Below are 25734 nucleotides of genomic sequence, written 5' to 3' on the forward strand. Positions count from 1 at the left end.
AGGGCTGAATAATATCCCATTGTCTGGATAGACCTCATTTGGCTTATCCATTTAGCAGGTGATGGACATTTGGGTTGTTTCCACTTTGGGCTATTGTGAAGAGTGCAGCTATGAATATCATGTACAAGTTTTGTTTGAACACCTGTTTTCCATTCTTTGCAGAATCACAATGACTCTTAACATATGTTGTTCAGCTACTTAAGAAGGGAAGAAGTAATAAGATAAAGTAGAAAAAGAGAGGGATTTCAGCTTCTGTAGAGGTATATCTTTCTTTCAGTTTTTTTTTTGGCTAGCCTTTTGAGAGCCAGCAGGGAACCAATCACAGAGAGGTTGGTCTTGGTTTGGTCTCTTAACTCTTGGGTCCATCAGCATCCTGAGAACCATAGCTTCCCTGGGAAAACCTTTGGTGACTGCACATTGCAGCCTGGGGAAGCCTACCCCGCTTCTCCCTTACTCAGATCCGCATACATAACGAGAGCTACCAGATAATCAAGCGATTACTTGTGGCAGGCACTGGATTGAGTCTTCCACACCCGTGATCTCATCAAAGCTTCGCCCAACTCAGACAAGGAAACTGAGGCTCGTGGGAATAAAGAAATCACAAGGAAGGAGTAGAGGTGAACTTTAAACCGATTTCACCTTTTGCTGAATGGTGTTTCCGCAGAACAGTGGCAGAACAGTGGCACAGCAGAACAGTGGCACAGCAGAATAATGGCAGAACAGTGGCACAGCAAGCTACCACTATGTTGGGCTCATCTCAGCTGGATCTGCTGATGTATCCGCCTTAGCATGAGAGGAATTCTGAGTTTGTGAATTCCATTTCAGGAAGCTGGCACAGCCTTGGAGATTGCATTCAACCTTTGTCCCTGTGTGCATTGAGTAACTGTACCATGTCAGACATTGTGCTAGCCAAGCCTTGCTCAACTGAGGTTCTTCATCTGAGCCACACAACACAGGAAGTGGGCAGAGTGCCTGTGTTCTTGATTCCTGCAAAGAAGTATGTGACTAGTATGACTCTTAATGTGTAGAGAGAAGCTAATCCAGGATATACACAGATGCCTCGGAACAGCAAGGCTCCATCCTCACAGGGACTTGGTCTTCATCTTCACTGTTTCTCCAGCATCTGAAACAGCACCTGACTCATAGGAGTTGTAACATAAATGTTTGCTGAATGAGTACGTGGAGACAGAATGGTGTGCACATATCTGCCTTCATCTACCACATGTCCTGTTTGACACTTTATAATACAATCCTGTTTTTACAATGCAGCCATTTAAATATGCAGAGACCCAGCACTGAAAATAATTCATCGGTGACCAAGGAACTTGTATCAGCAACTTCCCAACAACGTTTATGTGAGCAGATCCCAGATGACATTCGTTACTAATTTTGTTATTTTGGTTAGTAAAACACTATCAGTCACCAGAGGAACACAGGAGAAGTAGGACTCAGGTATTGCCCCTGCGTCAATACCTCTCTGGGAAAATAAATAAATATCTGTAAATGAATAGTTTTTACCCAAGAAACAGAAGGTACCAGCTCACACCAAGTCAAACAATACCCAGAATTAAGTGTCTTCATTGAAATGGGCGCATACAAGTGCAAGTGATACCTAGCAGTTGAAAAAGCAGAATTTGTATCTCAGGTGAGAAATGAACACAGTCTTTGGCACATAGGAAGATGCTTAGCAAACATTAATGGCAAGGCCTGACTTGCTGAAGAAGTGGGAAATCTTATTTACCTGGAAAGCTAATAGAGCTTGAAGAATCTCAGAGTTATGAAATTGTACAGAACGTTTAGAAAACGTCAAGTAATTCCAAAGATTGAGTAGGCAGGATGTAGGAAGAGAAAGGAAAGAGGGGCAAGGGAAAGGAAATAACAGGAGAAAGGAAAAGGAAAGAGAAATTGAAGGGAGGGAAAAAAGGAGGGGAAAAGAAATGTAATTTACAGCTGCAAGAGTAACAGCTAATACTTACTAAGTGTTTTCTGTACACCAACTACCCCTGCTAACAGCTTAACCTGACATCATTCCTTCTAACCTCAGAACAACTCCACAAAGCGTGTCATATTGTGATCTCTGTTATTATAAAGGCAATGGTGCTGTTCAGAAAAACTGTCATCTGTCCAAGATTGGGCCGTTACTGAGGACAGAGCTCAGCCAGTTCTATTGTTGGGTAAGATGCCAGCCCCTGCCCTCTCCCAAAAGAGAACTGGAAATTAAATCGGCCATTTTAAAAATGATTTTCGAACTTGCATTTTTAGTCTATTAAACTATTTTTGCTCAATTGAAATTTCACTCAACACAGGTGGGAGTGAATCCTCGGTAAAGAAGCCTCAACTGAGATGTCTTGAGGCCCCAGCTGCCCAGCCCCAACCTGGAGTTCCCCCAGACGCAAATTAAAACTGATGATCTATATGATAACTTCTCATTTAAATCATTTCTGAAGTTTTCTTTGCCCAGGAACCATCAAGTTACTTCAAGGCCTGTGTCCTCTGTTTAAAAAAAAAAAAAAATCTGTTTAAAATCTTTTTGAATTTCTCATCAGCCCTCTGAGATAAACAAGTAACTTGGAAATCTATGGATAAAGAATATATGGGACACAGCATGTCCTGATCCTTCAGAATCTCTCTCTCTCTGTTGCAGAAGCCACAGTGTTTGTTTTTTCATGGTGTGTGTGACTTCCTGTCTGTGTTGCAATGCATTTTGACCTTGTTCCAATACAGACAGGCTAGTGAACGTGGCAAGCTGCCCAAGGAGAATGAGCTGCTTGGTGACAGTATCAACTGTCCTTCAAGTTCAGTCTCGCCTCGGGGCTGAAATTCAAACTGACCCAATCTCAGAGTTCTGGGAGTTAGAGATCCTTGCTGTATCCTACTCCTGGCACAGTGTAGACTCTAGTCCTGGAGAAGTCATAGTAAAAATAATGATAATAAGAGCTGACATTCTAGCATTCTGTGTGCTAAGTTACCTAAGCTGTAGTAGATCTCTTGTTTTCACCAGCTCAGCATTCGTTACCCCACTTCTGGTACCAGTTTCCATATCAGCTAGAATTTTAGAGCTGCAAGCAACAGATAATTCTCTCTTCCTTTATTACATCTTCAACTCTGTGAAGTAAACAGTGCTATTGTCCTCAACTTAAAAAATGACAAAAATGGAGCACTGACTAGCTAAAAATGACCTGCTCAAGGCCACACAGCCAGTAAGGGGTGGAACTAGGACTCAAACCTACATATCTCCGACTTCAGGTCTACATTACTTTAACCACTCCAAATTCCAATACATTTGTATTGGTGTGGAGGAAGACCTGTGTGGTGAAATGGAAATTGACACATTAGTATTCTAGGTCATGGCGGTTAATGACCTATCATGGGCTGGGTGAATGTAAAAAGGGTATGTGTTTTCAGCCATAAGCACAAAGAGAAAGGTCAGCATGTCAATGCAGTAAAGTGTCATTCAGTGGGTGTTTATTTTCCAGCCCTTCCCAGTGTAACTGTCACCGAGCCAGCTTTTGCAAAGGCAAGCAGGAGTTTTCTAGGCAGAGGTGTAGGAGGGGTATTTCTGGCATTAGGGATGGTATGAGCAAAAACCCTCATTCTGTCCTGCAATGTGGTCATGCTGAGCAGTTTCTGCGGGCTACAGTGAAATGGACATTGGGACCCAAAGAAAAACAGGCATAAGGCTGATGGAACCTATCATGTTCCAGGCCTGTGCTGGACAGTTGGGGAACACAGATGACCCAGACAAAGTTTTTGTCCTCAGGTAACTTAAATTCAAGTAACCGGAACATACATAACTTAAATTTTTTGCCAAGAACCACAAGTGTATAAGATTTGAAATGTTACAGCTTAGTAGGAAACTAGCAAGGGGTGGGCATTCCTTTCCCTTGCATTTCTAGCAAGAAATACAGAAACCTCTTTCCAAGCACCTGCTATGAACCAGGCACTGTGTATGCCATACTCACAACACACAGGTAACTCACAGACCCCACTGTTAAATGCTCCCATTTGGCAGATTAGAAAACCAAGGCTCAGTGAGCCTGAGGAACTTGCTCAAAATCAGACAGCAAGAAAGTGCCAAAGATCAGAGAGAAACTACTGCAAACACATCTCTGAAAACGGCTTTCCTTGTAACTGTGTCTTGGCTTTCCTTCTTAAATCACATTTACTTTTAAGATTCAGTCTTTTGATGCTCTCTGAAGTGGACCTCCTCTGGTTCCCCGAAGACCAAATCAAATAACGGGCTGTAATCAATCATTGCATGGGAATGCAGAATTTGGTTAACCAAATGTTCTGCACATTTGGCATGTCTCATGGCATATGAGGACAAGCAGACTTAAGAGAATCACAATAAAATTAAGTAGACTCCACATACGCACATGTATATGCACAAGCATGCATACACACCGTCCCCTCACACCCGCCACCCAGCAGAATGTCAGTTTAGTTCATTCGTGATTCCGGTGGTGTCCTAGGTTCCTACATGGCCCCTGGGTGCTGATTCTTGTCAGTTACCTTTCCATTACATCCATCTGAAGGAAGGGCTGCTGCGTTAAGAGTTCTCATTGATGGAACGTCAGATAAACTGCCTCTTAGAATGGCTTACGTATGTTTAAAATGAAAAATGTGTTTCTTACAAATGTCCTGTGAAAGCACTGAGCCTTTGTGAAATGGTTTGCCGGTTCGTTCGAATGCAACGAGCGTGTTTTAATGCCACATCATTTTTGTCAGTACAAAAAGGTAAATCTAATTAAAAGTGATTGGGTTTTATCATCCAGGTGGTTCTTCAGTTTGCTGCCTGCCTTTGTAGTAAGAGGTACTGTCCCCTGGAGTCCCCAGCAAGCTTTTTGTAGCCTCCCCTGAATGCCTGTGCTTCATTTCACCTGCTATCTCGCTTCGTATCACAGAGACCTACCTATATGTCTGCCTCCCCCAGTGTTCTGTGCGTTCCTTGAGGACAACTGCCACAACCATCTTATCCCCAGGCGTTTGTCACAGGGCCTGACCTATCGAAGAAGTGGAAGTCATATTTTTCCCAGGAGACCCAACAGTGCTTGCAAAGTCTTAGAGTTATGAAAGAGCATGGGACATTTAGAAAATTTCAAGTAATTCCAAAGATTCACTAGGTAGTGCTGGGTCACAAACCACCTTGCAGGCCTTGCCAAAGGGTGAGGACACTGTCCTTCAGATGATGGAGAGCCATTGAAGGTATTGAGTCAAAGGGTGACATGGTCAGACTCATGTTTAAGAAGATTTGCAGCTGCTTTCCAGAGGATAGCGTACAGAGGAGCCCGGAGGCCGGGCCAGCATTTTATCTGGTTCACTTTTCCTCAGTTACTCATGGTAGCTGGAATTATGCCTGTGGAGTTGAGGAAGAAATATAGTCTTTAGCATTTTTCATATCTTTCCTCTGTATCTTAGCAAAATAAGTCTCTCTGTAAATTTAGACTACTTTTTTAAACTTAAAAAAAAAAACAATGTCAGCTTTTATTTTAGGTTCAGTGGTGCATATGCAGGTTGGCTCCAGGGGTATATTGTGTGATGCTGAGGTTTGGGGTTGGAATGCCCCCATTGCCCAGGTAGTAAGTGAGCATTTACCCACTAGGTTAATTTTCAGCCTCTGCCCTCCTTCACTCCCCTCTTTTCTAGTCCCCAGTGTCTGTTCGCCTTTTCACACCCATGAGAACCCAATTTTTAGCTCGCACTTATCAGTGAGAACATGTGGTATTCAGCTTTCTGTTTCTCTGTTAATTCACTTAGGATGATGGGCTCCATCTGCATCCATGTTGTGGAAAAGGATGTTGTCCTTTTGGTGGCTGCATAGTATTCCTTGGTGTATATGTACTGCATCTTCCTTATCCAGTTCACCATTGACAGGCCCCTAGACCGATTCCACATCTTTACTGTTGTGAATGGTTCTTCAGTGAACATAGAAGTGCGTGTACTATGACTGCATTTGAATCAGGGATCTGCCTTATTTCCAGTCCTTTTTGCTCTTGCCTCTTCTTCAGTGAGTCCTGAACTTGGCCTGTATTCACTGATTCTCTGCAATCCTGGACTTTTCTGATTTTTCCAGCAGGGGAGAAGAGGTCAGTAAGGTCCTTGTAGAAACTGTCTGGAGTATGGAGGAGAAAACAGTGGCAGTGTCTCCTCCTCCCCCAGATAAGCCCTGGGGAAAGATGCGTTAAAATCCATTCATTACATAGCAGGATGGGTTAGAATCCATTCACCAGATGAAAGGATGGGTTAGGATCCATTCATGAAATGGAAGGCAGGGGGAGGAGGAAACTTGCTGGACTTCAGATATTACAGAAACACAGAAAAAAAGACTGAGGTTCTACCTATGTCAACTCCTGATGTCAACTCCTTATGTCAACTCCTTATGCTCAACAACAGTCCCCTCAGAGGGAAGTAGGAGGCTTCTAAAGGCGGCTGCAGTGTCCTGTTTGTTTCCTGGCTCTGTGTCTACAGAAATGGATCACATTCCTAATCCTTATTCACCACAAGGAACACGGGATTAAAAAGAGCTCAGGCTGTGGCCCTGGGGCACTGAGGTCTGCATCTCCCCTCCACCACTCGTAAGACCTGAGCAGGCCATGAAAGTTCTTCCAGTCCTAGTTGATTTATGTGCGATGAGTGCCTCCTGGATGTGTTGTTGTAAAAGAGGATAGGCGCTTAACACTTGCTGAGTGACAAAGGGAAACCTTTCTGCAGTTATTATGAAGCATTTTCTCATGAATCCCTTGACTCTGGGATTCCTTCCCCCAAATCACTCCCCAGTTCACTGGGCAAAGACATAGGGAGGAGCATTCCTGGCAGAAGGTGTGGAATGGGTGAGATGTGGATACAGATGTGGATGATAGACCAGGCACGGGGGCTCATGCCTGTGATCCCAGCACTTTGGAGGCCAAGATAGGTGGATCACCTGAGGCCAAAAGTTCAAGACCAGCTTGGCCAACATGGCAAAACCCCATCTCTACTAAAAATACAAAAAAAAAAAAAAATTGCTGGACATGGTGGCACATGCCTGTACTCCCAGCTACTCGGGAGGCTGAGGCAGGAGAATCTCTTGAACCCAGGAGGCGGAGGTTATTATAAGCGGAGATTGTGCTACTGCACTCCAGCATGGGTGACAGAGTGAGAGTCCATCTCAAAAAAAAAAAAAAAGTGCATGATGGACTGAGCCCTTCCCATGGGGCAGGTGCTGTCTGTGCTGAGCATAGAAGCCACAGAGATGAACCCTGCATACCGGGCATGTGTTAAGCAAGCAGTGAATATTTATTAAACACCTGTTATGTGTCAGGCCCTGGAGGAACAGAATGTAAAGAAACACAGTGCCTGCTCATCCCAGGATTACCATCATGGGCCTGAAAAGCACTGTCCACGGTGCTACCCCATCATCAAGATGCTGGTTCTGTTGGCAGACAGGTGGGCACCAGCTGCAGCATCTGCCCCAGGCACAGGAGAGGATGGTTCTTCCCCCACCCAGTTGCTTTACCAAAGACCCTTTCCACTTCCGTGTGTGGGTCCTTCGTTCTCCAGGGTCCCACTGGTGGTTGGTCCTTTGAGGAACCCAGAAGGCCCCTGCTTAAGCCCACCAGCCTGCTGGAGAAGCCAAGAGCTTGCCAGCTCTGCAGGACATCCCAACTCCATCAGTTTTGCAATTTCCTTCTCCCCTTCCATGCCCCGGGCAGCCCGCAGCCTTGGTTTCTGTGCAGTGGCGTGAGTCTCGGCCATGCTCTCAACTCTTAGAGAAGCCTCAGTCCATGTAGTTTGCTTTCTGAAATGAGACTTAAAAATCATCTTAGAGTGAACAGTTCTACATCTGGGAATTGGATCCTACAGAAACCTATCATGCCCACATGTGGAAAGATAGATATGCAAGGATATTCAGTGAAGCAGTATCTGTAAGGGGGAGAAAATGGAAATGACCTCAGTGTCCATCACTAGGGCATTGGCTATGCCCTTTCTATAGGATCCTGTACAACGGTTAAAAGGATGAAGTCTGCCTGTATGTGCTGATGAGTCAGAGAAGCGGCATATGTCATTACAGAAAAATCCATGTACGTACATGTTCGTATTTATATAAGAAACGGATATAAATATAATGGCAGCTACCTCTTAGGGTTGTCATGAGGACTAAGTGGGTCAGCAGATGCAACCACCACATAATAGGCACTCAAGTGTTAGATGATGTTGCTGCTATTGCTGGTATTTCATTCTTTATCTTGCTGTGATCTAAGCTTTCATAATAATTTTAAAAGCATAGGAAAGGGTTACAAGAGGCCGTGCCATTATCTTGTTTTCTATACATTGGGTTCGTCACAGGAGACTGAGCTTTTTACCTCTGTGCAGTGTGCAGTTCTCCTGTGGTTGCACAGCCCTCAATGGAGCCATGTACCTGGGGTCACCAGTTCATCTTCATTTGCCCACAACTATCCAGTTTAAGAGTCCTGTGTCATGGGAATTCCCTCAATCCTGGGCAAACCAGGACAGTTGGCCCCTTTCATGTGTACCCCTGGGAGGCTAGTTGATTTAGGAAGTATACAGACAAGTGGTCATTATTGCTTTTAATGTGTAACAGAAAAAAAAACACACAAATAGTACATCAGAATGGAATATAATTCAGCCTTAAAAAGAAAAGAAATTCTAAGATGTGATATAATATGAATGAACCTTAAGGACACTGTGCTAGTTAAATAAATCAGCCACCAAAACACAAATCCGGTACATAGAATAGTTAAAACGGTAGAGAGGAGGTAGAATGGGGGTTGCCAGGGTCTATAAAAGAGAGCAATAGAGAACTCTTATTTCACAGGTAGAGAGTTTCAGTTTTGCAAGATGTAAAGAGTTCTGGAGATGGATATTGGTGATGGTTTCACAACAGTGTGAGGGCATCTCATACAACTGAACTATATGCTTCAAAATGGTTAAGATGATAAATTGTATGTTATATGTATTTAATCACAATTTTAAAAATATTAAAAAAGAATAGTAAATCTGGGAGGGCATGGTGGTTCATGCCTATAATTCCAGAACTTTGGGAGGCTGAAGCAGGCAGATCCCTTGAGCTCAGGAGTTCCAGACCATCCTGGCCAACATGGTGAAACCCTGTCTCTACTAAAAATACAAAAATTAGCTGGGCATGGTAGTGTGTCCCTGTAATTCCAGCTACTTGGGAGGCTGAGGCAGGAGAATCGCTTGAACCCAGGAAGCAGAGGCTGCAGTGAGCTGAGATCATGCCACTGTACTCCAGCCTGGGTGACAGAGCCAGAATCTGTTTAAAAAAAAAAAAGTACATCAACTATCATAAACATTGGTGCATAAGATGAAGCTAAAGTGGTAATTAAATTAAATAGACTATGAAATAACTTAGAGATTATGGGTACCCCATCTCTACTAAAGCAGAAGTTGGGGAAACCCTGATGTTGTCTATTCTTAGCTCAGATTGAAAGTGCCTCAGTTCTCAACTTCCTCAACTTGCTCAACTTCACAGTCCCTCATCCACCACCATAGTCTTTCCTTTTGTTTTTGTTTTTGTTTATTTTTATTTTTTGAGACAGAGTTTCACTCTTGTTGCCCAAGCTGGAGTGCAGTGGCATGATCTCGACTCACTGCAACCTCTGCCTCCCGGGTTGAAGCGAATCTCCTGCCTCAGCCTCCCAACTAGCTGGGATTACAAGCACCCGCCACCACACCCAAATAATTTTCATATTTTTATTAGAGACAGGGTTTCATCATGTTGATCAGGCTGGTCTCAAACTCCTGACCACAAACGATCCACCTGCCTCGGTCTCCCAAAGTGCTGGGATTACAGGCGTGAGCCACTGCCCCCAGCCTCCCCATAGTCTTTCAGGTGCATTTCCGCCCCACAATGGCTGGTTCATTGCAGTCCAGGAGGGCTAATTCCAGGGCCCCCTGGGCTCTTTGCACACTTGGCAGCATCAGGGAGTTTGAAATCCTGAATTCTGACATTCACAAAATCCTGCATATAACTTTGGCTTTAGTGTTGTCGCCTCACCATTGGTCTGTGAGCACCTCTGGCAGGGTCCTTGACAGTATCCTGCAGTGAGGAAGGGGTTCTGGGGCATGAATGCCAGGTGAGCACAGGGAGCCTGGAGAGGCGCAGTTGGCTGTGTGTTGGGCTCCTTCCTAGTGGAAGCTGAGCAGGCTCCATCTCGTCACATGCCACCAACAGACGGGCATTGCTTGTTTGCCTCTGGGTACCCAGGGCACCTTTCCCATACACCGTAGGCTCCTGTGTGCTATGGGAAATTGAGAACTGTGCCCTCTCTTCCTTCATATCTTCATATCCAGAGCTGTTATATAGATGAGACACACATAGTGGTGCCATGGCCCTCTGAGAGCCAGTCCCTCAGTCTGACACCAGCTGGGAGGAAGGGACCTTGGACAAATCCCTGGGAAGGGGCCTTGGTCATCTCTGAAACCATGCTCTGCAGAACATTCCATGGGTCTAATGCACAGAAAGCCTTCCAAGTTCAAATCAGGTTGGCTCTTGACACTGTTTTCCCCAGTTCAAGGTGTCTTAAGCTTCTGATGTTCACGTTGGTAATAATAGTGCTGTTATATAATAGCTGACATTGATCAAGGGCTTACGGCATGCCAAGTACTGTGGCACCAGTATTAGGTGCACTGTTTTTTTTAATACGCTCAACACCTAAGTCTTGTTGAAATGAAAGTCAGTTGCTCATAGTCTGGGCTCTCCAGAAGAAACCATGAGGAGAAGAGAAAGATGGAAAGTAGAGAATTAACTACTGATATTCATACTTGACATAGAGCAGTGCTTTTGAAACTTTAAAGAGCACATGCATCATCTGGAATCTGGTTTTAAAACCCATTTTTACTCAATAGATATTGGGTGAGGCCTGAAATAGGGCATTTCTAATAGCAGTGGGCTGCAAACCAGTCTATGAGAAGGAAGACATTACAGCGCCTGTATTTTTCTCCTGCATTTGGAATAGAATTCATGCATGCATTCATTCATTCATTCACTATCCTTTGTAGAAGCAGTCTTATAGTAGAGAACACAAGCTGTGGCATTTGTCCCCAGTTTCCAGTTCTGGTTCTACACTTTACTAAATGGATGATTTCTCTGAGTCTCAGTTGCCCATCTGTAAAATGAGAGTGAAATTCACTTTTTTTTTTTTTATTTGAGACAAAGTCTCTTTCACCCAGGTCGGAGTTGAGTGGAGCTATCTGGGTTCACTACAACCTCCACTTCCCAAGTTCAAGCAATTCTCCAGCCTCAGCCTCCCAAGTTGCTGGGACTACAGGTGTACACCATCACATCTGGCTAATTTGTTTGTATTTTTAGTAGAGATGGGGTTTCACCGTGTTGACCAGGCTGGTCTCAAACTCCTGACCTCAAGTAATCCACCCACCTCAGCCTCCCCAAGTGCTAGAATTATAGGCATGAGCTACCACAAACAGCCGAAATTCATTTTTATAGCATCATTGTGAATGTCAAATGCAATAAAATGTGGCAGAAGCCTTCCCTATGGCCTAGGGCATGGTGCACATTTAGTAAATAGCTGTGACTTGGGAGATTACGTTATTACTCATTTTTTAATTCATTTCAACCAAGATTCTTACATGGCTCTCACTAAATTTATTTTAACACTTGTTTCTTACTTATTTCAGCATAGACTTCCCAGTGACTCCAATGATAGTAGCAATGGGCCCCACTTACCCTCAGGAAGCAGAGGAACTGGCATAGACCAAGAGACAGGATTTCTAATCATTTCAGCAAAAAGTAGAAGGAAACTGATGACACATACAAGGGATGAACTATGGGAACCGTTTGGCAAATGACTCCAAAAAAGAGGAGTGAGACGTGTGTGTGAATGGAAGAGAGGGAGAGCGAGAGACAGGGAGAGAAACTGGAACGGGGTAAAATGTCAGCAGATCGCAAGCTGTTCATTATCTGGCGAGAACTAAATATTATGTAGGCAATTATCGACAGGCGTCTGAAAGCAACAATTGGAGAATCTGGTCCTTAGCCAAATTCCATCTCCCTTTGGAGAAGGACTGGGGAGGTAGGCTTTAGCATTCAGAGCGGACATTTCACACAGAGGGAGAGCGAGGGGCCCGGGCCCCTAGGCAGGGGTCTCCCCCGCCCCCCGCCCCATCCGTCCAGACAATCCATCAGGGTATTTGCCAAGCACACAGTGCTTGGCTTTGAAAGGCAGATTTGCCCAAAAGCTCCGGGCCTTGAAACCTCAGCCCCCTCCTCATCCACCCTCCCTCCCCCAAGATGTCATCTTTTGAGACGATTTCATGTGGAAGCATCGCTAAGTAAATTCGCTAAATGCCTATTCATCCCCGTCAGATGGGGACTCGGTGAAGCGGTAAATGTGAAAATGGCCCCAGCTCACAGCCCTGAAAGGCGCTTTCTGGAGTTGCCAAATGGAACTGCAGCCGCTGACCCTGGGAGGCCTGAGGCTTCACGAGAAGGGGGCCCAGGAGCCCTGGCCCGGCCCCTTCAATCCTCCCACTAAGAGCGCCTGAGAGGCCTTATTTATTATTCCAGCTGCCCGGGACCCATTCAGAGGTTAACTTGTCCCGTATTCATCAGGACAACAATAATGAACTGTCGCAGAGAGTGGCGAGGGGGTTGGTAAATAAGAGCTGTTAAGAGGCAGAGATGGAATGGGCCTCTTTATGGTTTGGAGAGAGACATTGCTTAAATTTTTTTGTAGGCCGATTTAGTTTCTACCTCTCCCAGTGACTTATTAAAGCGGCCCTGTCCCCACAAGCTACAGGTAACAGAATTGGAGGCCCCAGTGGACTTTTCCTTGGCATGCACGATGGGGTTTAATTAACCACGTGGGAGATGCACCATTGTACAGACATGTGGGGTGAGCCCTTTTCGAACATCCCTGGGTTCACCTCTGCGCCTATCAGCAAGGCTTAGCTTTCCATGTGAGTGCCAGATTCACCTCTGCAGACACAGGGTTTTTCTGGTGCCTGCCACTACTAGAATTGCGGGTTTTGAATTGGTGTTTATTTCAGTAATAGGATGGGACATAAGAAGCGCTCATTTTCACTGCAGCATCTCTTAACTGCTTTGTGCCCCCTCCACTGGAATTATGAGTTGGTCAACATGAGTCATCCAATGAGAGAACAGGGTCTGGAATGGAGAGACTGGGGAGTCGCAGGGACATGAAGGAGGGGCTGAGCAAGAGGAGCAGCTCAGACCAAAGAGTTGGGAGGCAGAGAGAGCAGGGCAATGTGCATTGATTGTGCACCTACTGTGTGCCCTGTAAATCCACCCAGTTGTCAATTCAGTACATAGGCATGATGGACCTACTATGTGCTGGGCATGTTTAATTCTCAACCCAGGTGCATTCAGAGAAAGCCACCATCCAGAGAGGCTAAATGACTTACCCTTGGACACACAGCTGACTCAGTCATGGAGCTGGGATCTGTCCCCTAATCTGTTTCTGCCCGACATTGCTGTCTAAGGCCCATCCTGCTTCTCAAAGGTCTTGCTTCTGTGATAGCCCCAGAGATGTGTTTTTATCTTTCTGCTGTCTTCTCTTTTTCTTCCCACTTGAAACAATAGTTAACGCTTTCCTTCTGAGTAAAAATTCCGAAGCAGAGAAGGCTGGTGATAAAGGGGCTGTCACATCAGCAGCATTTACCTGTTTGGGTTTATTCAGGAGAAGAGGCGACTGTGTTTCTGGCAGATGGAGACCTGTGTGACTGCCTTTTAAAATACTGTCACAGCTGTATGCACAAGCTGATTAGCTGTGACTACACTGCTAGTGCCGAGATTGATGGCGATAAATTTGGGATAACAATGCTGGGAACGATGTCACTCGTTTGTATTGCACTTCATATTTTTTAAAGCTCTCAATCAGTAGCCCAGTGGTTTTCGAGGACTTGGTATCCATCCATTCACTGATGCATTCATTGCTCAAAGTGCATTTGAAGGAGTCAGTTGAATGCACAGCATTTCAATTGATTGATTGATTGATTGATTGAGAAGGAGTTTCACCCTTGTTGCCCAGGCTGGAGTGCAGTGGCATGAGATCTTGACTCACTGCAACCTCCAACTCCTGGGCTCAAGTGATTCTCCTGCCTCAGCGTCCGGAGTAGCTGGGATTACAGGCACCTGCCACCAGGCCTGGCTACTTTTTTGTATTTTTTTAGTTGAGATGGGGTTTCACCCTGCTGGTCAGGCTTGTCTCGAACTCCTGACCTCAGGCAATCCACCCGCTTTGGCCTCCCAAAGTGCTGGGATTACAGGTGTGAGCCACCATGCCTGGCCTCATTTATTTATTCAACAATCATTAATATAGCTCCTACTGTATGCCGGTGCTGAACAAATCCAGCTGGGCTCTGTCCTCATGGAGCTTACGTTGTAAAGTAAGCAAGGGCAATGCTTTCAGGTGGTGATACAATAGTGAAGTATTATAAACAGAGTGATGTCGTAAAGATCAGGGGAGAGGGGGAGGCAGGTACTACTTTAGGTTAAGTGGCCAGAGAAAATCTCTCTAAAAAGGTGATATTTGAAAGGAGACCTGATGAGAAGACCAAGCCAGCAATACTGGGAGAAATTTCCCAGGCCAGCAAGTGCAAAGGTCCTGAGGTTGCTGTGCATTTCGCATTGGGCTGCACACTGATACCCTGCTGTTTGCCAAGCCCAATGCTGGGCACTGGAGATTCCCAATCAAGTAGAGCACCACACTTGCCCTCAAAGAGTCCCCAATATAGTGGAGTGTAGAGGAGAGAAATGCACAAACATCCCGTTTCAATGTAATGCGATAGAGGCAGTGATGGCGACATAAAGATGGTGATATAAAGAGGATGCCTTATCAGCCTGTGCGCAAGTGGTCAGAGCCTGAAGGCGCTTCAAGCAGAATGACATAAGCAGTGAAACTTGGTTTCTGTGTCAAAGACAGTGCCCACGGTCTCTGGCCTGACTCTCCCCTTGGTTTCTTTCCACAGGACAAATGACCAGTTGGTGGCGTTTCTCTCCCGATACCGAGATATGAATTTCTTGAAGTCACACGGCCGGGACAATGCAAGGTAGCACCTCAACCCCCTACCCCTGTGCAAAATGGAAATGAACATCTGAGCGGTCATTTGGGGACTTTTTTCTAGGTTGGTTTCATGCGACCACAGAAGAGTTGAGGGTGGGAGAAAGGCGTGGCACCAGCTATCCTTGGCGCTGTCTGCATGGGATCTGAAGTAGTCCTTCCTCTCAGCCAAGGACAAAGATAACTGTAGATGTTTCTCATGGTGTGACAGCCTTTTTATCATTTTCCCCCAAGGACTACTTGAGTCCAGTATCTCATTGCAGCATCCCTTTCAGTAGGGAACCCATGGTTAATTCCCATTTTATTGGTGGGAAGACTGAGGCGCATAATCAAAGCAATGTCCCCAGATCGTTCATTCAGTCAACAAGTCATTCAAACATTTACCAAGCAGGGCCGTATGCCAGTCACTGTTCTAGCCACAAACAAGACCAAGTCATTACTCTCATGGAATTTACCTCCTGGGGGGAAAGAATGTCATGCCAGCCTTGACTTGAACCCAGGGGTCCTGATCCCAGCACTATGTCCCCCTCACTCCTTGACCAGTGACCAATACATCAGCAGGGGTTGGAGGCACCCAGAACCCTCACACCTCTCTCACTTAAAATGAACAATGTCAAAATAATTATAATAATAATGGCATCTCTACAGTTCAGCATTGAGCTGAGCCCAAGTCTCCATGACCAGCCATCAGCTGGAAGGGATACGGTCTTGAGCGCCCCCTGTAGGTGAGATCACATGATAGGCTTCCCCATTCCAGTAGAAAACACCATTGAAAACCAGTCCAGGGTGGTTCTGACATCCTGGGGTCTTTGTCTAGCATTGAACCTGGCAGTGTATGGGATAATTATAGGTTGCTCACGTGCATGGTTTAGCTCTCAGAGTGTTTTGTTTTGTCTTGTTTTCATTCAGGTGCTTCATTTGAAAATTAATAGCCCCATTTAAAAACAGCAATACTTCCTATGAAAATGCAGATTTCTAGCCAGTCTTCAAAAGTCTGAAGGTCCCTTAAGTCTGTGCCTGGATTTTCTCATGGCAGTTATTTCCTGGATCTTACTTAGGTTGCTTAGTTCTCACCTGTCCCCCTTCCCCAGCCCGACTTACAACCATATCTCTGTAATCTCTGCTTGGAATCCTCTCTGTCACTGCTGGTGGGGGTGTCGTTTTGGCTGACTCTGTGACTCAGTTTTCCTAGTTATCCACAGCAGGAGAGGAACAAAAGCAGGTACACCTGTAATCCCAGTACTTTGGGAGACCGAGGCAGGTGGGTCACCTGAGGTCAGGAGTTTGAGACCATCCTGGCCAACATGGTGAAACCCCGTCTCTACTAAAAATACAAAAATTAGCTGGATGTGGTAGTGCACACCTGTACACTTGGGAGGCTGAGGCAGGAGAATCGCTTGAACCCAGGAGTCGGAGGTTGCAGTGAGCTGCGATTGCACCACTCCACTCTAGCCTGGGTGACAGAGTGAGACTCTGTCTCAGGAAAAAAAAAAAGGAAAGAAAGAAAGAAAAAGAAGTAACCCAAGAATCCTTGTGTTATATCATTTTTCTAAATTGAAACTTTGATTTCATTCTGCTGATGACTTACAGATTGTTTCTGCCCTACTCACACCCTACCTTCTTTACATTTAAAAGGAGGCCCCTTTCTGCAGCACCTGAATTTGAAGATGCGCTATAAATTAGCACAGATTAGTTTGCTACATTCAGGCCACTGAGCGTAGAGGCCTGGCTGGATCAGCAAGAAGAATCACGGCCACTGTGTATTATGTTCCTACTAAGTGGGCCCTTTTCATTAGGATCCAAATTTATTTTCACAGCCACGCAGTGCAGCTGTAAGAATTACTCTCCCCATTTGTCAAGCTTCTGGAGTTTACATGATATTTCTGATGATCATACAGCTGGTTAAATGCTAGAATTTGAACCCAGGTTTTTCTGGCCCTATAGCCACAGGAGCAAGGTAGGGCTGGGCAAGGATTCCTTGGAAGTAGTTAGTTGTCAGAAGTGGCCCAGATATTGGTGTTCCCCGCCCTCAGGTAGAGAAGGAAAAATCCTCCTTCTTCTCCAGGTAGCAGCTAATAGGTGATTTGTGCAAACAAAGTCGCATCTCAAGAAAGGATCCATCCCATTATAAATGTACCAACTTGTGTGTGAATTACATCCACCATAGTAGTATTATTTCAGCCTAGTCAGGATTTATTCTCTGTGCACTGTTTGTCAGGCACTGTGCTAGGAACTGAGTATAGCACAAGTTAAAAGCGGGGACTGTGAGGTTATGCTTTCTGGTTTGGAATTCTGACCTACTGTGTCCTCGCTGTGTTGCATTGGGTGAGTCACTTAACCTCTCCGAGCTGGTGTCATAGTATTGTATGAAAATATTAATAGACCTATACTCATTTGGTCATGGAGAGGATTAAATGAGATGCTGCATATATAGCATTTGGCATAGTACATGTCTGTGATGATGATGGTGATGTCAGTGATTGTGTTGTCATTACAATGAGCATAGAACTCAATTCTTGCCCATAGGAGAAAGAAATAATTGGGAGTATGGACCTGAATTGTGCCTCTAGGTGTCCTGAGTACATTTTGGATAATCGATGTACATCAGTAATTGACGGGTGGTACCCAGATGTCTCAGGACACGATAAAGAAGTCTCAAGCTAAGGAAATGTTACTTACACCTCCCTCCAAGACCCTAAAACCCAGAGATCTCGGGACAGACTAGCTCACAAGTTGTAACTCTCAAACATGAGTCCCTAGTTGGGTTTTCCCATTTATAGGAACTTAGTACAGTAATTTAGCATTAATTTAATACTAAAACAAGCCATCATCCCATTCACTGTCACTTTTCTCTTTGTGAGCTGTGGCCTCACCTGCGCATGAATAAGCCTAGCTAGAGCCTAGATCGAGCCTAGCTAGAGACCCCTGTGGTCTCTCCCAAGTGACCGGAGCTGGGCATGGCTTGGCTCAAGTTCCCTCACTGGTGCTGTGTTAGGAAGAACTCTTTTGGTGGGAAATGACAGAAACCCAGGTCAGACTAGCCTAAAGGTAAAGAAAATTACTGGATCAGAGAACTAAAACATTAGGGCTGACTTCAGGTATGGCTAAATCAAGCTGCTCAGATGATATCATTAAGCCCCGACTCTCTGTTAGTTTGGTTTTTCTGTCTTCATTCAATTTTCTGGCACTGGGTGGGGATTATTGGCAATATATTAGCCTCCTTTTGTAGATAAGGGAACTGAGATTCAAATGGTGAAGTAATTTGCTCAAACTCACAGCACTAGAGCAGCGAGGAGGACTCACACCCAAGTAAGCGTTCAGAGAGTCCATGCTCCCAATTCCTGCAGGTAAAGCCCCTCTCTGTTGTAGGCCTGCTTTCCTCCAATGTACCAGTGACTTTGAGGCAGCCACCCTGCTTCTCTTGACTTCATTTTCTCCCTTTGAAAAACAAGGGGGTTGAATGAGAAAGTCTCCAAATTCCCTTCCCATTCTGGTAGTTCATGCATCCAGGTCAGCCCTGGTAAAAGAAGAGGTGACAGAGGCAGAGATCTTGAAAGACAGAGATGGGGAGGAAGAAGGCAAGCAGTGAAATACAGAACAGGCCACGGGGTGCCTCGGTTTTTAATCCACGTGGCTCCTAAAGCAATGTTGACCTTCTGTCTTCATCTCCAGCCTGTAGCAGCCAATTTGGACTTCTGGCTCCCACTGTGAAGAGACGGCATAAAGGCAAACTAGTATTCTAATAGCTGCCAAATTGGTCCTGATTGTTTCTGTAATTAAGTGAAGGGGAGGGTTGTGTGCACTGTCTCTCCTTGCTTTCCTCCAAAGTCAAGTCACTAGATAGATTGAAAGACAGGAAGCACGACTGTCATCTTCCCAGGCAGCCTCAGCAGGGCTTGCAGAAGCAGGTGCCCAAACATTTACTGTCAACCTGAATCATCGGGTCTTTGGAAATGTCCCCACAAGTCCCTGGCCTTTGCTCAGGAAGCATCAGAGACGTTTTTCCAATCTCAGAAGTCTGTTCAAGTCTCAGTGTGTGGGGACAGGCCTCTTCCAGGGAGCTGGAAAGTGAAAATTAGAGGTTCTTCTGGGACTTTTCTTTCCCTGGTTGATCTAATTTCTCCACTTCATTCAGGGTCACCAGGGGCCCCATGATGTCCCTGGGACATAGCGTGTGAAGTGCAAGAGCATAGATGCTGGAGTCCAGCCACCTGGGCAGAAGTGCCACCTCTTCTATGCCACAGCCATGGGATGTCAGCAAATGGCTTTGCCTGCCCATGCCTCTGTTTCTCTATCTTTATAAAGTTCAAATCATGATGATGGAACTGGGGAGATGGAGCAAACTCACTGACCACAGGGATGCCCAATGCCAGGCACCCTCCAGGCACATTTTCTCATCTCATCCTTATTTAGCAGGTGTCACCATTTCAGAAATGAATACAGCTAGATTTGAGAGTTGCCTTATCTTACTCAGGGCTCCACAGCTAGTGAATGACAGAGCTGGGATGGAGCCTGGTTCCATTCTCCTTTAAGGCCTGTGTTCTTTTATGACTCCATAGTGACTGCATTTGAGAGGACCTGCAGGTTTACGCTCTTGGGGTATGCAGATGAAAGAGCAAAATCCGGCTGGGCACAGTGGCTCATGCCTGTAATCACAGCACTTTGGGAGGCTGAGGCGGGCAGGTCACAAGGTTAAGAGAGCGAGGCCATCCTGGCCAACATGGTGAAACTTCATCTCTACTAAAAATGTAAAACTTAGCTGGGCATAGTGGCACATACCTATAGTCCCAAGTACACGGGAGGCTGAGGCAGGAGGATCACTTGAACCCGGAAGGTAGAGGTTGCAGTGAGCTGAGATTGCGCCTCTCCACTCCAGCCTGGTGACAGAGCGAGACTCCATCCCCCCGACCCCTCCAAAGAAAAGAACAAAATCCTGCTGACTTTAAACAGAATTGTCATTTTGCATAGGTGGGGGCAGGTCCTTCGCCTGCTTCCTAGGGTCAGCATTTTCCAAAATGTTTTTATGTACCACCAGGGACATAGGAGATTCTTTTGGGTCCTTTATAAGTGGGCATGCTATGAAAATTAGGTGTTGATCTTATGTGTCAACAAATTTATAAAATTAGCTGCTCTAACCTCTCACTTATGGATATGTTATGCTTTGAATAAGGCTACACCGAAAGAAAACAGTTGAAGCTATGTAAAGTTGGCTTAAAGGCTGGGCGCAGTGGCTCACACATTGGGAGGCTGATATATGAGGATCACTTAAGGCCAGGAGTCCAAGGCTGCAGAGAGCTATGATTGCACAACTGTGCTGCAGCCTGGGTGACAGAGATCACGTCTCTAAAAAGAAGTAAAGTTGGCTTAGAGCAAACTATTAAGGGGGCTCTTAAATATGATGCAACATAGAGCACATAGCATAGCAGTTAAGAATCCAGCCTCTGGAGCCAGATCGTCAAGATTCACGGGCCAGCTCTAATGCCCACTCACGGTGTGTGACCTTGGGCAAGTTATATGAGTTGTCTGTGTATCAGTTTTCTCATCTGTAAAATGGGAATGATGATCATCATTACCAATCCCATAGAGTTGATGCCAGAATGAACATATGGATCAACCCGTGGGACAGTTGGTTGTGCCTGTTGACAATGATTATAATGGCAGTGGTGGTAGCAGTGATGGTGATGGTGTTGGTGATGTGAGAAGAATCTTGATGATAATATACAAAAGATTAAGATGTTACCAAAATGTTCAATCACTTTTTTGTCTGTTTATTAAGACGGAGTCTCGCTCTCTTACCAGGTTGGAATGCAGTGGTGCAATCTTGGCTCACTGCAACCTCTGCTTCCCAGGTTCAAGCGATACTCCTGCCTCAGCCTCCCGAGTAGCTGGGACTACAGGCATGTGCCACCACGCCCAGCTAATTTTTTTCTTTTTTGAGACAGAGTTTTGCTCCATCACCAGGCGCCAGGCTGGAGTGCACAATCTCGGCTCACTGCAATCTCCGCCTCCTGGGTTCAAGCAATTTTCCTGCCTCAGCCTCCCGAGTAGCTGGGACTATAGGCATGCATCACCACGCCCAGCCAATTTTTATATTTTTTTAGTAGAGACGGGGTTTCACCATGTTGGCCAGGATGGCCTCAATCTCTTGACCTTGTGATCTGCCCGCCTCAACCTCCTGAAGTGCTGGGATTACAAGTGTGAGCTACCACGCCCTGCCAAGAATGTTCAGTAATGCTTATGTTCAATAACTCTCATGTCCACCGGGGATGGGGGGGATTCTTTTGGGTCCTTTATAATTAGGCATGCGATGAAAGTTAAGTATTGACCTTACATGCATCGACAAAAATTTATAAAATTAGCCACTCCAACCCATGATTTATGGATATTATGCTTAAACTAAGGCGATGCATAATAAGAGAAACAGGTATCATTTCAAATATAAAAAAGCTAGGCAGGTACATTCCAGCCCCAGGTCAGAAGTAGTATAAAGAAGTTTCTATGTCTTCTCCAGTCTGAACCCCAACTGCCAGAGGCAGCACTCCTCTGTTGGAGGCCGGGATGGCATCTGAGCTGCCTCCTAGCTCTCCTTCCCTGACATTGAACTAATCATCAGACCCAAACCTCCTTTGATGTATAAACAAGCAAATGTTTAACCAAAAGTTGGCACATCGGTCGAGAGCCTGGCCAGGAACCTCCTCCAGGCAAATCCGCTTTCGGGAGGCCCTTTGGTGCCAGCTTGCTTATTGAGAAAAGAGCTCTCTTCCTGGCTGACTTGTAGCTTCATGATTGATGTGAGGAGATAATTAATATCTCATCTCCAATAGGGAAAGCAGATTGCATTCCTCTTTTGCTTTCCTTAAACCCAACCGGTGCGTTTATGACTGTCTGCATGTTCACTTTATTTAATCCAATTATAGCAGCCACGTCAAAATAAAGCCTGGCATTATGTAGGCAGCCACACAAAACTGCACACACATACCCTCCCTGGCCTCAGCCTGTGTTTTTAGGTCATCTTTGGAACGTTTCTTCCTTCCAAACAATACACAAAGAAGTTAGACAGAAGGCTACAGGGAAAATACGTTCCCAGTGTCATCTCTGAAAGGTAGAGTATGCTTTTTATTTTCTTCTTTGCAATTTTTATGTTCCAAGCCATCTGTGAAGGCTAGGCATTCCTTTTATAATCAGAACAAACGGCAGTCAACAATGTTTTTAAAAAATACATGAAATGTGGAAAAGCAGTTAGCCCTCAACGGACCTTTAGATGCTTGGAGGTGCAAGCTGATTCAGAGATGTGAACTCTGGGAAGAATGGGAGCCACCAAGCCTAGGTCCTTTGGCCTCAAGATTCAGGCCAATGAGTCTTGAGCTTCTTTTTCTTCCCTCCTTGAATGTCAAACCCAAGTCAGCTTTTTCCACACAGGGCAGCTGGTATGTGTGCCACTGATTGTCCTAAGCGCCTTACAGATATTCATTCTTTCTACAACCCCGTGACCTAAATGCAGTCATTATCATGCCCACTTTCCAGATGGGGACACTGAGGCTGGGAAGATTAAATAACACACAGCTCATAAGTGGCGACACAGACTTGAACCCAAGCAGAACGACTCTAAAGTCAGGGTTCTTTTTATTTCTGAGACAGAGTCTCTCTCCATCACCTAGGCTGGAGTGCAGGGGTGCAATCTCAGCTCACTGCAGCTTCCTCCTCCCTGGTTCAAGCAATTCTCGTGCCTCAGCCTCCTGAGTAGCTGAGATTACAGGCGCCCACTACCACACCCAGCTAATTTTTGTAGTTCTAGCAGAGATGGAATTTTGCCATGTTGTCCAGGCTGGTCTTGAACTCTTGAGCTCAAGTGACCTACCCACCTCAGCCTCACAAAGTGCTGGGATCACAGGCATTATCCACCACATCCAGCCAGAAGTCAGGGTGCTTAACCACCATGCTGCACTGCCTCCCTAAGGGTGCTGACTACAGAGTTTCCCTCCATATCCATGCCGCATGGACTTATGGGTGCTCTATTCCTTCCACCAATCAGATCAAGTGGGCCACTATGAAGTGAGGTCATGAAGCCAAGGACTTCCCTGTAGCTTCCTTCCATCAGCTACAGGGCCCTTGCACTTGCAATTTCTGTCACTCACTTCCATACAACTCATTAGAGGACTAATTCCTTCTCTTTGAGCTTGCATGTCACCTGTTCTGTGAAGGCTTCCCCAATGATCTCCACAAATTAAGTCCCTGTCCCTTTATTTTCTACCATTACTCCCCTTTTTGTTCCTATATAGCATGTAATTACATATTGTGTTTTGTGTTTCTCGATGTCTGATTATTTAGAGTGCGGACTTGGAAGGCGTGAATCCCATCCTCACCACTCACCAGCTGCATGGGTCTTGGGAAATTTATTTAACCTTCCTGTGTCTCTGTTCCTTCATTTGTAAAATGAGCCCTCATGGGGTTGCAGTGAATTCTAAACAAAAGAATATATATTAAGTGCATAGAGCAGAGCCTATAATGTAATATATGCTCAGTAAATGGCAGCTGTTTTTATTTATGCTTTTTGCCTCTTCTAGAAGAGAGAAAAGGGCAAGGGCGATGTCCATCTTATTTAAAGCCGCATTCTCAGTGCCTAGAGCAGGGTTGGAATGTCAAGGTGCCCTCTAGAGCTGCTAAAGGAATGAATTCCCCAACCCTTCTTGCTCTTCCAGCTACTGTAGGATAGAGGCATGGCGACTGACTCCAGCTCAGGTCCAGAAGGGGCATAGCCTACCCTGGGTCTGAGAGAAATGGCTAGCAGGGTCCTGTGGAACTGCCGAACTCCAGAATGAGTGAGTTGAAACCTCGCGAGCTCATCCAGAGCTTGGACAGAATTAGAAGGATGGTCAGGACACTTGTCACCTTCACGCCACAACCATGGCTATTACACAATTAAAGACTTCTGTCCTTGGTGCTGAAAGGTCATTGCTTTGCAAGACGTAAGGGTTTCTTCTTAGCCGAGGAGGTGTCCTATGTTCCTGTCTACCAAGTCCCAGAAGAGACAGGAAGACAGATAGAAATTTACCTTGACAGAGGAAAAAAGCATAAAGCATCGTAATGAACGTTATGGAGCCCTTACTATGTGCTAAGCACTGTGCTGAGTCCTCCCTATATACAATCTCATTTGAATCATCACACCAGCCCTATGAATTAGGTATTATGATCACCATTTCCCATGTGGGAAACCAAAGCACCACATGATTAAAGTTGCCTAAGGTTAGTAGAAGACACAGGACTTGGACAAAGTAATTGCTCCAGCGCTCAAAATCTTGCCCCTGCATCCCAATAGAATAATATTTAGTTGCGACTTTGAGCCAACAGAGAAAAATCTCAGGCAGGTAAACGGCCCATTCCTCAGAGCCTAGGAGGTGACATGTGAGCCTGTTAACATTGCTGACTGATGTCATACTTTGTGGGTCTGTATAATGTATTCCATGACTTTTATTTTTTAACTAAAATGTTTAGGTTGTACTAATGCTGAAAAAGTAAATGAGATTGAATGACAGATTACCAGACACGAAAACAGAAAAAGGGGAGATTTTATTTTTTTCTAGGCAGTGTGACTTTGGATGTATCATTTGTACTTTCGATCTCAGTGGTTTTTTTTTTTTAATTTCTAGAATTAGCTATATTAGCTACTTGCGAAGATTCCTTCTTAAACATGCTGTAAACTTGAAGAGTAGAGTTCTTCCTTCTGAAACTTACAGTGGGACAGCTCAATTCCAGAATAATTCCGTTTTCAATGAATATACCAGGATTGTAGTCAGTGAATTGACTGAATTGAGAAACTTCTTTATCATACACCTTTTCGGACGTTATTTCCAAAGACCACAGATGCTCCCTTAAGTGATCTCTTCTCTCATGAGGGAGAATCAGGACTTCTTCCCACCCTCTGTCTGATTTACTTTGATGCTCAGCTGAGTAGATTTGGTCCCTGAGATGTCCCAGTAGGATTATATTTAGCTGTGACTTTTTCCCATAGTGTGCTAATAGATAAAAGTATCAGGAAGGTGAATGCCCCTTCCTCAGAGTCTAGGGAGTAAAACTGAATGCAAATGATTCTTCTAGGGGTCTGGCAGAAAGATTCTCCCAAAGCCAACAATAAGCCCTTTTCTTTTGGTTCCCTCTCATTTCTGGGCCTTGTCTTTTTCAAGCATTAGAAGGTCACAAACTTGTTTGTATCTTGGCAGGACTCTGGTGAATTGGGGCATCAGAGATGGCAAAGTAGTTAGGACCCTACATTAGATCCAGCTAGACCTGCATTCACGTTCTAGACTTCTGGCTGAGTGACCTTGGGAAAGTTACGTAACTTTTCTGAGCTTCAATTTTCTTTTCTGTCAAATGTGTGTTAGAAGGATCCAGTATCTAGTTAACGAATGTCTGTGACTTCCTGATTGGCCAACAGGTATGGCTGTTATGCTTTCCTTTATTCGTTTGTTTAGTAAATATTTATTAGGCACCAGTTGTATGGCAGGCACCAATCTAAGCAGTAGGGATACAGCAGTGAATAAAAATAGACGGCAGTCTCTGCCATCTTGCCACTTACATCTAGTGAGGAGAAAGAGAAAACAGACTAAATAAATACCTTGTATATCGTGTCAGAAAGTGGAAAGTGCTATGGAGAAAGACAAAGCATGAAAGGAGG

At 45.1% G+C, this 25734-nt stretch overlaps 1 protein-coding gene and 1 long non-coding RNA gene across 2 annotated transcripts in view; both read left to right on the forward strand.

Annotated features, from left to right (window-relative positions):
* XYLT1 (xylosyltransferase 1) overlaps nucleotides 1–25734 on the forward strand; it is a 376528-nt gene that overhangs the window by 304645 nt on the left and 46149 nt on the right. Inside the window, exon 6 of the mRNA XM_009009228.4 lies at nucleotides 14971–15051. Coding sequence (XP_009007476.2) covers nucleotides 14971–15051 — 81 coding nt within the window. The remainder of the gene's footprint in view (nucleotides 1–14970; nucleotides 15052–25734) is intronic.
* LOC144578593 (uncharacterized) lies at nucleotides 3192–14094 on the forward strand. The gene is made up of 2 exons (XR_013524700.1): nucleotides 3192–3760; nucleotides 3846–14094. It is a non-coding gene; the product is annotated as an uncharacterized LOC144578593 (long non-coding RNA).

This window comes from Callithrix jacchus, chromosome 12 (genome assembly GCF_049354715.1).
Source record: "Callithrix jacchus isolate 240 chromosome 12, calJac240_pri, whole genome shotgun sequence".
Lineage (NCBI taxonomy): Eukaryota > Metazoa > Chordata > Mammalia > Primates > Cebidae > Callithrix > Callithrix jacchus.